The 14,174-nt window shown below is 41.7% G+C and overlaps 1 protein-coding gene across 4 annotated transcripts in view; it reads right to left on the reverse strand.

Annotated features, from left to right (window-relative positions):
* nrxn3a (neurexin 3a) overlaps positions 1-14,174 on the reverse strand; it is a 456,671-nt gene that overhangs the window by 331,983 nt on the left and 110,514 nt on the right. For all 4 annotated transcript variants that reach the window (XM_066675785.1, XM_066675768.1, XM_066675777.1 and 1 more), the window contains one exon: positions 3,274-3,712. In XM_066675785.1, the coding sequence (XP_066531882.1) occupies positions 3,274-3,712 (439 nt within the window). The remainder of the gene's footprint in view (positions 1-3,273; positions 3,713-14,174) is intronic.

Genomic DNA, 14,174 nt, shown 5'->3' on the forward strand with positions numbered 1-14,174 from the left:
AAAGGGGTGGTGTTAGAGAATTATGGGAGCATTTCAGAAGTTAGAGGGAGGTTTCAGGTATATTAAGGAAGTTACAGATATGGTTCTAATTACAGGGGACTGCAGGGGGGTCTGTTACTACTAATTAAAACTTGGACTCCACCAAAAAGAGGTGAAAACCTCATGTCAGAGGGGACTGAAGCACAACTGCGCTGTACTAGTTTTCCTTTACATTCTGAAGAAAAAGTTGACCCCCTCTCATTGTCAATGTATAATTTGCGCTATGGGGTATTTAGGGGGTTTACAGAAGTCTGGTGTGTTCCAAAAATATTATTAACATCTTTCTGTGTAAATAATCTGATTTATTATTCACTGTAATGTGAACATACACTGTAAAAAATGTACTGTAAATTTTACAGTAAAATACTGACAGCAGTGTTCCCAGCCATTTACTGTATTTTTACAGGAACACTACTGTATTTCAAATTTACAGCATATTACTGTAATTGAATAATACAATAATTTACTGTAAATACTGCGATTTACAGTAAAATACTGGCAGCAGATTTCCCAGCCATTTACTGTATTTTTACAGGAACACTACTGTATTTCAAATTTACAGCATATTACTGTAATTGAGTAATACAATAATTTACTGTAAATACTGTGATTTACAATAAAATACTGTAGCAGACTCGCTGTAAATTTACAGCAATTTTTTACAGTGTAGGCTTTGAGAGTTTAAGGTTCTTGTACACTCAACAATTTTATAGATGTTTATATTTGAAAAAATGGGTCCATTAGAAATCACTGGCACACATCAGTAGAATGACGCCTCACAAAAATAAACTCCAACTTCCCCAAAATGTTCACATTACAGGTCTGAAGAGGTGCTATTCAGATTTTTTTAGAGTGATGATCAACGTTGAAAAATGACATTGATGTGATGCCCTTACTTCGCGCTCGTAACTAAAAAGTGTTGCCTCTTGGCTGTAATGAGAATGGCCAGATTGTGGTTGCGTTTTTGTTTGTTTGCTCTTTTCACACCTCTCTGCTCAGGCGCAGCAGCAGCTTATTTGATGATTCACTTGATGCTAAAATGCAAATGTAGGTAGTTTCAGAGCACAGGTGTTTTCACACAGATGAGAGATATGAGGCACTCACACACACAAATGTGTACCATCAAAGCAGGGAGAACGGATCTGAGCAAAATGACTTGTAATATGAAAGTAGTTCCGAAAAGACAATAGCCGCAATCTGGGAAAGTTTACTGTGTGCTGTAAAGCCATGGTGATTTCTAGAAAGTTGAGAGAAAAGTAAAATGGGGATTATCACTGGTTGTGTGTGAATTACTGCACTGGGGGTGGGGGGTGGGGGGGGTGTCTAGAAGGGCACATGTGGGGGTAGAGGGAATAGAGGGTATGTGTGAGAGAGGGAGCAGTTGTGTTGAATTACAGGCTTATCCTGTGTTTATGACCTTGTTGGGAGTGTGTAAAGCCTCCTCTCTCAGATGCACACAGATGTAAAGTGTAAACTAAGCAGCCTGGGTGGGGAGGAAAGGATCAATAGGGCTAATCTCTCCAGAAGTGACATGGGCCAAGTCCTGTGAACACCACTGTCTAATAGCCTGCATTATTAATATCCCCAGAGACCTTCCAGAGAACCTTGTGCTATGAAGTGATATGGAGTAGTTACTGATCGATTTGGCCAAGCGCAGAGATTCAAGGGCGAGAGAGAGAGAGAGAGAGAGAGAGACAGAGAGAGAGACAGACAGAGACAGAGGAAATGCAAAGATGCAGATATTTAAGCACTTAACAAATGTTCTGTGGCTGCTAGTCGCTCACACACACACACACACACACGTCTCCCCAGTGCCAAATGTTTTTGAAATGGTACGGAATGTGCTCTCGTATTTATATCTGACTGTTTTCATGACAGTAAGAGTTATAGAGTCTGAGTTCTCATGGAGTTTAGTTAGAGGAGCTGGAGTGATTAACTGGCATTGACGTGCATTAATTCTGCACGCGCAGATCTCCTGCCATATGCTGATAACACAGAGGCTAAGAGCAGCATATTAAGAAGCATGCAATAACAATGAGGGAGAGACAAAATGGCAGTCAGTACAAAACACATTCTGTGCCTGCCTTATTTCTATTAGATTAGTCTAACAAATAAGATGCACGTTTTTCTCACTGAAAATAAAGTGACGGTTTTAATTAAATGAGTTGATGGAACAAAAACATGATTGTGTGGGTGTGTTTTTAGCGTTTTGTGGTAATCAAATGTCCTCAGGATGGGGTAAAATATGAACATTGGCTCATTGTGCAAATATTCACCTGGAGCCCATAAAGAAAAGCGTTATTTTGGAAACAGTAAAAGTAGCTAAATATTTTTCTTCCTCCTGAGAACAACGTTGCAAATTTCTGTGGAAATGACCCACAAAAAGGTGTGTGTGGGTTAGAGCTTTAGTAATACATTCAAGCACACGAATAATTATTAATAAGTCAGAGTTGGCATAATCCAGGTTAAATATTCTGTTCAAAATAATGCCTGCATTATCAAAACACAGGCCTATCTATTATAACGTATTTGGCTATACCAATTATAATCACAAGAGTACTACAAAAGGACATAAAATGCAGCTCTCCTTGCAAATGGCCATATATGATTTGCATTTCAATTCTGATTTCCACTTGCCCTCCAACACGTTCAGTGACCACCCACAGTACAAGGGGAGGAAAGAACAAGGAGGACTAGGTTTATCATTTGGAACACACTCGTCCTCAGAAACAAACAGAAATATGCATCCTGCCAAACTGATTTCCTTTGTGATTTGCACATTGCATTAGCTGCAGAGCGTCTACACTGTCATATCAGTAAAAAGGTGAAGATGTTTATCACTGGAGTGATCACCAAAGCAGGCATCCACAAGCTTATCCACAATTTAAAATATATTTTAGTTTCTCTTTACACTTATAAACTCCTTTGTCTGATGTTGTTTTTAATGTTGCTATTGAAAGGGAACGTGTGTGCGTGTGTTTATCACTAGACCCAGGAGTCAGTCGTGACCGATGTGAATATCCCTCGACTCAGAAGCTCTGTGTGTGTGTGTAAGTGTGTGGGGGAAGTGTGGGGTGAGGGCAAGTTAAATCAGAATTGAGTTCAGGGTTGCGGTGGGTCCAGAGCCTGCCTGGAATCATTGGGCACAAGGCGGGAACACACCCTGGAGGACAAACCCAAACATATTCCAACTATTTTTTGGGACAATATTATAAAATTGTGATTAACACTGACCTGATCGTCCATCTCTCTGAATGTCCACATGGTACCATGCCCCATCGTTCACCTTGTTCTGCGTGGCCTTCACTTTGATGGTGCCTGAGCCCATATCCAGAAGTAGGTAGAGGCTTCCGTCCAGCAGCTCCACGGCAAAGAAATCCACCTTGGTGTTCTTCTGGCTGCCAGTGGCCTTCCTGTCCTGCGGCTTTCCGTGAGTGAAGAGGATCAATCCGTTGGGCTCGGAGGTACGGAAATCAAAGGAGATGGAGCCCATACGCTTGGTGTTCCACTTAGGCAGGCTAATGTAGGCCTCTGGCGTTTCAAAGGAGATCGGGTCAAGAGTGGCCACATTTTCACATTTAAACACTACGTCTCCCTGGATCTTCATCTTGGGATCCACGATACGGGCCAGTCGAGACAGCTCCAACCTGATGTCATTGTTTTTGTAGACAACCTGCATTGACGGAGACAAAAGGAAGCATAGAGTTATGGTGCTGAGTGTGATAATATGCTTATAAGATATTTCAAGGGGGCTACAGGTGAATGAGAGGTGAATGGGTGGTTTTTCACGTCCTGGACGATGAATAGAAAGACTGCGCAAGTTGATTTTATTCAGAAAATGACCTACTAATACCAAGAGGTCAGGTCACGTCCCTATATTGAATGGCTCTCAGTGGTAAATGACTATAACTGAGGGGCCTTGTACTTCCGGGACTGCTTTTGCTGATAGCTATGTTAATAGTCTGACAAAACAGCTGGGGTGGAACTCTCTATGACAAACGTGCAGAGACACAAAAGACTGATTTTTTAATTCTGACACCAAATTCCGAGTCTCTATGACTATAGTATGACTCAGTAAGTTGTCTTCTACCAGATCATCTGCACCTATGAAGTTGGTTGAAATACCTCATTAATAATTAATTCAATTATATTAATTAATTAATTCATTCATTGTCTGTAACCCTTATCCAGTTCAGGGTCGAGGTGGGTCCAGAGCCTACCTGGAATCATTGGGCGCAAGGCGGGAATACACCCTGGAGGGGGCGCCAGTCCTTCACAGGGCAACACACACTCACACATTCACTCACACACATGGACACTTTTGAGTCACCAATCCACCTACCAACGTGTGTTTTTGGACTGTGGGAGGAAACCGGAGCACCCGGAGGAAACCCACGCAGACACAGGGAGAACACACCACACTCCTCACAGACAGCCCGGAGCGGGAATCGAACCCACAACCTCCAGGTCCCTGGAGCTGTGTGACTGCGACACAAACCTGCTGCACCACCATGCCGCCCCAATTGTATTAATTAAACAAAGTAATTAATTAATTACATTTACACCACACCTAACAGTGGTGTTAAAAGACTCCTAACACTATAGTTGTTAACATCTATAATATGCTTAATTGATTTGTATAGTAGTTTCTGCCCAATGCTGTAAATCTAAAATACAAAACTCAACAAACAACTGACTTAGTTTCTCAGTTCTCTTCAATCTTTTACACACCATGTTTAACTAAATCTAATGCATAATGCTCTCTTTGAGGGAGGAGGACAGCGCCGTTCCTTCACTCCCACCGCCCCCAATTCTCCGCCTGCCCCAACACTTGGCCCAGTGTTGCATTCAATAACACAGAAATTTGGTTCTGTGTTAAGGGAGTACTGACAATACTAGTTATTATTAAAGACACCCATTAAGACACAAGCTGGGGTTGGCTTTAGGCAAGGCAAGGCAAGGCAAGGCAAGGCAAGGCAAGTTTATTTATAGAGCACCTTTCATACAGAAGCAATTCAAAGTGCTTTACAGAAAAAGAAATTACATTAAAAGCCAGAGTAAAATCATAAATTCCAATAAGACAATTACATAAAAAGAGTAAAATGATTAAAATGATTAAAACAATTTAAAATGACAATAAATGAAAAGAAATAAAAGAAATAAAATGCCGTTACAGAAAAGGGCAGAATATTTTAAACTGAGCTGTAAGCCTGCTCAAACAAGAGAGTTTTAAGTCTTGATTTAAATGTGTCTAACGTTGGGGCACTTCTAATATTCTCAGACAGCTGGTTCCATTTAAAAGTGGCATAGTAGCTAAATGCTGCCTCTCCATGTTTAGTTTTGACCCGAGGCAGGACTAACTGACTAGTTCCTAAAGATCTGAGATCTCTGCTCGGCTCATATCTCTGTAGCAGATCTGATAAATACGCTGGTCCTACCCCATTGAGACATTTATAAACCAGTAATAACACCTTAAAGTCTATTCTATAACAGACTGGTATCCAGTGTAAGGATTTGAGGATGGGGGTGATATGATCTCTTCTTTTGCTCCGAGTGAGAACTCTGGCAGCTGCATTTTGAATCAGCTGAAGCTGTTTAATGGTCTTTTTTGGAAGTCCAGCTAAGAGACCATTACAGTAATCAATCCTGCTAGAAATAAAAGCATGGATAAGTTTCTCTAGGTCTGGTTTAGTCAGAAAATCTCTAATCTTACTGATGTTCTTAAGATGGTAAAATGCTGATCTAGTAACCGCTTTAATATGACTACTAAAACTGAGATCTGAGTCCATTGATACACCAAGGTTGCGAGCCAGTTCTTTAGATTTGAGGGCTCTCGAGTCCAGATACGTAGCCAATCTTTGTCTCTCAGTGCTATTCCCAAATAGTATAATCTCAGTTTTATCTTTATTCAGCTGCAGAAAATTGTGTCCCATCCAGTTTGTGATGTGTTCAAGGCACTTGCTTAATAAGTCAACTGGGCCAGAGTCGTTTGGGGACAGGGCCATGTAAATCTGAGTATCATCTGCATAGCTGTGATAGGATAGCCCATAGTTCTGTAGAATCTGGCCAAGAGGAAGCATATATAAATTAAATAAAAGTGGACCAAGAATAGAGCCCTGGGGGACACCACAGGTTACTGGCATGTTCTCTGAAATATTATTTTCTATTTCTACAAAGTAGTTCCTGCCTTCCAGGTAAGAAATGAACCACTTCAGGACTGTTCCTGAGAGTCCAACCCAGTTTGCGAGTCTATCTATAAGAATCTTATGGTCAATGGTATCAAAGGCAGCACTAAGGTCAAGAAGTAATAGAAGAGATACCTTTCCAGCCTCTGTATTTAAGCGGATGTCATTAATTACCTTGATTAGAGCAGTCTCAGTGCTGTGATTAGACCGGAACCCGGACTGGAATTTGTCTAGGCTACTGTTTATGGACAAGAAACCAGTGATTTGCCTGAAAACTATTTTCTCAATGATTTTGCCCATGAACGGTAGATTAGAAATTGGCCTGTAGTTACTTATCAGAGAAGATTCTAAATTTTTCTTTTTTAGAAGAGGCTTTACAACTGCAGTTTTTAGTGAGCTCGGAAAAACCCCCGACATGAGTGAGGTGTTTACAATGTGGAGTATGTCTGGTGCTATAGTGTGAAACACACTCTTTAAAAAATTGGTTGGTAGTGTGTCAAGACTGCAAGTGGATGATTTGAGATGATTAACTGTGTCAGTTAAAATATTACTATCAACAGTACTGAACTCTGACATTTTAACTAAGGAGTTTTTATGAGGTGATGGAGAGGGTACAGACTCATTGTTGGATATAGATGTACTAATCGCTTGTCTGATATTCTGGATTTTAGTGTTAAAAAAAGAATGCAAACTCATTACATCTCTCAGTTGATACTAATTCAGGGGCCATTGGTGTGGGTGAGTTAGTAAGTCTGTCGACCACGGTGAAGAGGATTTTGCTGTTGTTAGTGTTATTGTTGATGATACTAGAGAAATACACACATTCAGTTTTTACACACATTCCGACGCCGCCCTCAACTCCTGCCTTAATGTATATACTGTACTAGCAATTTATTAATAAAAAACATTTAGAAAAGAAACCACTCCATGCCTTATTTAGAGCAAACCTGCACTTCACACTGGAGAAAGCACTCATGTACATCAGTCTGAGTGTTACAAAACCCAACTTGAGCATTAGCAAATAGCATTTATATGCTAAATATCATCATGCAGTTATTTGTACACACTAAACAGAAAAGCAACAGTGAAAACTGCCACATTTCAGAAGAAGGGTGGTTGCCCTCAAATATGTTATGGTCACTGTTTATTTAGTGAAGTGCAAATCATCCACTTTCACTAAATTTCCCTCCGAAGGGTGGATCTTATTCTTGGGTATCTTTTGAACCACAGAGTTCTGGGCAAATCAGCGACATTTCTCAGGCAGATTTTACTGATAATCCTGGCAGATGCAGCTGTAAATCAGCCCATCTCTCTCTGGCCTGGAGGAAAGAGCAGCACTGAGAGATAGTCTGTTTTCCCTGCGGAGGACAAGCCTCCTCCACTAGCCTTATCAGCCACATCATAAATATCGCCATCCCTGGGGGGATCCATTCCTCAAACAAAGCCATGCATAGGTCAGGCACAACGCGGCTCAAATACCAGTTCCAAAACGCTTTCTCAGGACAGGAAATAGATTGCCGCTGTCATTATTGTTGTTTCAGACACCAGCCAGCATTTTCACTCTGTAAATGACGAAGGTTTAAATGTATTGACTCGTACTGACATCGTTAAATCTCGCACATAACCCACAGGCCACGCGTTTACACCACTGCTTCAAATATTTGGGGTCAATACGATTTTGTTTTTCATAAATCTATAGTAGGCTAAAGATGCTCATATATATTTATACATCCGTGGTATTAATAAAACCCCAAGTTTACATCATGAGGTGGCAAGAGCAGGCATTTGTCAAAATGAAGATTTTTTTTTTTCAATATAAATGCAGGAAACTGACCTGAAAATGAATGTATCACCTGATTTCTCAGTGTCTTATCAAAGCTCCACATGGTGTTGCTACATCCACTCTCAGTATGTCTTTGCCTTCACTGTTTTAGCCAACATTTTATACAGAAGAGTATTCAGATGACACTGGGCCAGGTTTATCTGGCACCAGCTCAGACCTAATTATTTTTATGAGCTCTGTGCATTTTCTCAGCTCCTATGACTACCATTATCAGGTGGCTGTGATATGTATTTCAGCTAAAAACCAGTGAATCTCAAGGCAGTGTTATTCATAGCTGTCTAAAATCACGATTTGCGGCCCATATATAAACTGCCAACACCCTCAAAAAGAGCTGGGAAAATAAGTGTTGTTACTGCCAATACGAAGGCTTCTGTTTCTACCCTAAGAGTCTAACCTACTGTATTTTTATTATAAATCTTCACTTTGGAGATATCTGCTCTTGGTTAGAGTTGGTGATTCAATGACACAAGCTGATGCGCCTCCTAAAGCACAGTCATTTTGATGAACTTGATCCGGCACATGAAATGTCAGCTGGTTTATTCCAACTGGGGAGCTGCCCAGTGATGCTAAATGTCCGATCTTCTCTCTGAACCAATCTGCTGTGGACTTTTGAAATCACATTTCATGTGTCGAAACTGTTAGTCGCAATGATCCTCTCAGGAGCCCTAAATTGAATTAATTGACTTTGTGAGAGCTGCGAGTAATCGTTGTAGAAAGGTTAGCTATGTCACTCAGGGCCGAAAATCATCACTGCTTAGAACAAATATTTGTCCCCTCGGGGGCCAAGACTGGCAAGTTGGAGCTGCTTTGAAACAGCATCCAGGCAATCGTGACATTTGAATATAATGCTAAAGCTTTATCTATCAGCACCTGGTGAAGGTGTGTCTGCTGGGACATGAGAAAATAGAAGCGGGCGTAATTGAGCCTTATTCTATAGATAGCCAGGAAAGACTCACACCAAGCATCTGCCTATTTAAAGTCTGTAGATGAAACGGATTCAGCACTGAGTGAATATGAAATCTGACTGAGTGTGGAGGCAGAATGAAACTTGTTTGAATATGCGGATGGAGTAGAATTTCATCAGGCCGTTATCTCTCCTCGCAGACTCGCTATGAAATAAACTGGTGGTGGTGGGGCAGGGGGAGGGGGGGCCCTGTGTGGAGATAGCTGAAGTTCTTATGTAAGGTTTGGCTGAACAGGAGGCGATTTATCCCACAAGCCATTTACCACACATTTCTCCACAATCATAGAGACACCATAAACCCTGGCCGTAATACGGCGGCTACAGAAAGGCCATCAGCCCTTGGCCGCGCGAGCTGGTTTGATAAACTCTGCGAGAGCAGCGAGAGATTGAGATGTCTGACTGGGTTTAGGGCTGCAGCTTGGCCGTAGCGGCCATGTTGTGAGAAGGGTGGGCGCTGGAAGAGTGGCCATGCGCGTTAGCGAGGTCCAGTGTGTGCCCCTAGCCCTCTCTCTGCCTGCGGTGGGCCTGCAGTGACACGCCCATTCATCATCCACAGCTGTCTGCGCATACTATAAATCTCTGCCCACAGAGCCTGCCCACCGCTCTCATAGAATTAATGGCTCCTGGGTCAAACTGAAGAAAAGTTGGAAATTGGTATAGATTATTCACCAGTCAAGGATGCCAGGTGGCACTTGCTTGGCGTTTTGCATGAGGGCGCAGCACAGTGTGGCTTGATGGCCTGCTTCAGTGGGGCTCCATGGATCAAGGAGCATAACAATGTCCATCTAGAGCCCCACTGGCACAATGTCCAAACAGATTTACAGCCTTCTTTCAGTCAGGCCAAGGCTACATTACTAAGTATACTCCGAAAACTTATGGAATTACTGTTTAAACATTCCTTGCTTCACATTTTACAGAAAATATGCAAAACATTGATATTAAAAGCTAATTAAATAATAACCTCCTACTTGGAGAAATTACAGAGAAGCATCATTTGTAATTGTGTCTGTTACAAATGCAGTGAAATAATAAGGTCCAGTCATTTTAGCACATTAGCCTAGCATTGCTTAACCTGGAAGATACTTGTCTTCCAGAAGATAAAAAGAAAGGATCAATAACAGTTTGAATTCATGTGTGTCTTAACTTATTTATAGCAAAGTATTTATAATATGCTAATGCTAGTCAATCCTTCAAAACAATAATCTGTACTATCATTTTTCAGTGTGTTTACACTGAAGATACAAGGCTAATATGGCTAGCAAGTAATACAGAGCATTATTCTATATAAATAAAGCATATATATAAAGAATATCTATAAAATATCTATATAAAGCATTATTCTTCAGTCTTATGCAAGTTAACATCATGGTTAAAGGCTTAATTGAAACTGTAAACTGAACAAATTTATACAAATGAAGTTAAGTTAGCCTTAGCTGAGTCTGTTAGCCAAAAACTGTAATCACAGCCATCTTGAAAACTGCTTTTGTTAATGTTTATGGAATGCAATGCCCCACAGTGACAGAAACAACATGTTCATCTCAGCATGTTTTAGGGGAAGTTTAAATATTTGACCATTCTAACAACATTAGCAAGGTTTTACAGCAAAAAAGGACAAAAACTGTTACATGGGCTGCATTTCAGAAGCCTGATATCCTCTACATTTCACAGAGGCTTGAGCCACATGACCCCTGGCCGAAAGGCCAATAGAAAAGCCAGCTCCTTTTGTGTCCCAGCTAAGTGTTGACTTCTCCCCATTGACTAGCATATCAATTCCATTACAACTCCTAACGCAGCAATAACACATCAGAGTCAAACTGCTCCAGCTGTTTCTGAAGCTGGCCAGGTTTTTCCTCCCTCTCAGCCGCTCTAAATCTATGCCAGATATTACCATTCCTACTGAGCTCATCCAAACGGATCATCTGGAGCGGCATGGGTTGCACAGTGGGTCGACCCATCTGTCAAAACGCCACTGTTCTGACCCAGTTCGCAGCTGGAGAGTGGGACAGGCTCAGGAGGCTCTGGTTTCAGGGGAGCAGCCCAACACACTGACAAATGACAGCCACCATGCACACACTGGAGAAAGTGAGTGTGATGGTGGTGCCTCAGGGAAGAGCCTGAGTTCAGCTCAGAGGTGCTGAAAGCTCTGTGTCCTCACTAGTCATTAGTGCCAGCAGCCCCCTCTGCACTTACACACACACACACACACACACACACACACACACACTTGCTGTATTCTGATTAATTCCCTTCAGGCTCTGGCCCAAATGCACTGGTCTGAGAGAGTGGGTGAGGACTTCCCTCTTACCTAAGGTATTATGACCACCATAGAGTCCACTTTAGACCACCTTAATTATGAATATACCTGGGTAACTGATTAATAAATTAATATAAATGTGGTACCAGAGACACTACATTAACGAAAGAACTGATAATTAAGGTTTATCCTAAAATATTCATGGCAGAGATTCCAAATGTATTATTTAAGATTAGCCAACTTTTAGCATTATTAGCAAATAATGTTACATATAAGAGCTCAAAAAACACAGTTCACTGGTCAATTTCAATGCTAAATTATATAGCTGTTGTGTTTTATACATCACTGCATTACACATTTTTATTTATTTATTTATTTTTCTTTACATCAGATCAGTCTGAAATAATATGGGTTTTTAATTTCCCTTTCCAGCTCTTCTTTAAATGATTACAGCATAATAAAATAGATCATACTTGTAGTTATCATTCCGAGCCACAAGATGGAGCTCTCCTCAAATCCCTGCTTACTGAAAGCGCAGGAAGGAATCGGTATAAAAAGCATACCTGAACTCTCAGGTGCTCCCCCCCCCCCCCACTCAAAACAAACAAACAAAAAAAAATAAAACATGTAAATAACTATATAAACACAACCAAACTGATTCAGAACATTATATCAATGCTTATTTGAGTTATTTCACATGTGGACGTGTATGAGCTTGTACTGTATAAATCTATCATTCCTTCCACATTCAGTTATGATGTGCCAACGGATAGCATTCCACTGAGAGGCAAAGTGTAAGAGTCATTGAGGGGGCACATTCAGGCCTTAGGCCAAGACTGATTTGACATTGGGTTCTCAGGAGGGACAGCCCTGCTGTGAACATTGTGGACAGGGTGACAGTCGGGTCAGCTGGAGCCCTGAACCCAGCAGCATGTGCTTGATAAGTGCACTGGCCCTGCATTCACTGCCCTCTCCCATGTATTTTAATGCTACGTACAATACGAAGATAACAGCCTGCCCTTTTTTGATGTGTCTCTGGACTACAGGAATAGACGTACAAGGGCTGATGAGGCCACTTTGCACTGGAAACAATGACAATACATTGCAAAACAAGTCTATAATTAGCTTACTGTGATGCATTCTATGTAATCTCCGACTATTTATGATGAGCCATGGTTTCTTAAATCTAGGTCAGTCCAAAGATGGCATTTACACGCATACTTGGGACCGTCAGTGTTGGTTGTTCATTTTTTTTATTTTATTTAGGGGTGGGGCTAACAAAAGATGGACATTATTATATATAGAACGTAGCACATGCAACGTGTGCTTTTAACTAAAGGGCATTGAGCTAATGTGCTGCCGTTATCCCTGCTTTTGCTTTTAAGAGCCTGGTATTCAAGAGACTGCAGGACCTTTAGGAAAAGTATAAGGATGGCTACTAAAAACATAGTTATACGTTGATGTCTATATATAAAAGAATTTACTAAAAAAGCACCATAAAGCATGTAGTATTCAGCTCAATACAACTTTGCTTTTTACACAAAATAAATAAATCCACAAATCAGAGAGGCTGTGATTGCAGGTAAAGGCCACAGCCCCTAATCTGTCTGGCTCTGGCAGCTCCGAACACACGGCTCGTCCTGCCAGGACTGCAAGTACCACTGTTGCACAAGCACCTGTTACATCACACCACTTATGAAACTGATTACGGTAATCTCAGAAATGGGCTCCACTTTTGCTAGGCTCGGGGTGAAAATGCGGCCTTGTAATGAGTCTTTATTCAAACACCAGCGCGCCATGGTTCCAGCTTTGAGTTAGGGATGCTGGTTAGCATTTAAATTGGAGGCAATGAATTACTATCTCTACAGTTTCACAAGGCACCAAACAATGTATGTACAATGCTACATTATTTTACTGTGCTTCTGTTCTCTGGTGTTGTCTCAAATCTAACACTAATGATTTTCGCTACACTGAAAGGACAAAGAGATATATGCTGCGTCCCAAGGTAGAAGTTAATTAATATTAATAAACATCAGACAATGTTAGCATACTCAAGCATTCGAAACCAGGACATGTTTTCTATACACAAATTTTGTTATTATGTTTTTACTGTGGAAATCTGGAATATAAATAATTTTATGCTCGAAATTGAATTCTAAATATGTTGTATTTTATTACTTTATTTATTTATTTAAACAAATGGTGGGTCCAGAGCCTACCTGGAATCATTGGGCGCAAGGCGGGAATACACCCTGGAGGGGGCACCAGTCCTTTACAGGGCAACACACACACACATTCACTCACACACTCACACCTATGGACACTTTTGAGTCGCCAATCCACCAACCAACGTGTGTTTTTGGACTGTGGGATGAAACCAGAGCACCCGGAGGAAACCCACGCAGACACAGGGAGAACATACCACACTCCTCACAGACAGTCACCCGGAGGAAACCCACGCAGACACAGGGAGAACACACCACACTCCTCACAGACAGTCACCCGGAGGAAACCCACGCAGACACAGGGAGAACACAGCACACTCCTCACAGACAGTCACCCGGAGGAAACCCACGCAGACACAGAGAGAACACACCACACTCCTCACAGACAGTCACCCGGAGGAAACCCACGCAGACACAGAGAGAACACACCACACTCCTCACAGACAGTCACCCGGAGGAAACCCACGCAGACACAGGGAGAACACACCACACTCCTCACAGACAGTCACCCGGAGGAAACCCACGCAGACACAGAGAGAACACACCACACTCCTCACAGACAGTCACCCGGAGGAAACCCACGCAGACACAGGGAGAACTCACCACACTCCTCACAGACAGTCACCCGGAGTGGGAATCGAACCCACAACCTCCAGGCCTAACC

Source organism: Hoplias malabaricus, chromosome 1 (assembly GCF_029633855.1).
Source record: "Hoplias malabaricus isolate fHopMal1 chromosome 1, fHopMal1.hap1, whole genome shotgun sequence".
Lineage (NCBI taxonomy): Eukaryota > Metazoa > Chordata > Actinopteri > Characiformes > Erythrinidae > Hoplias > Hoplias malabaricus.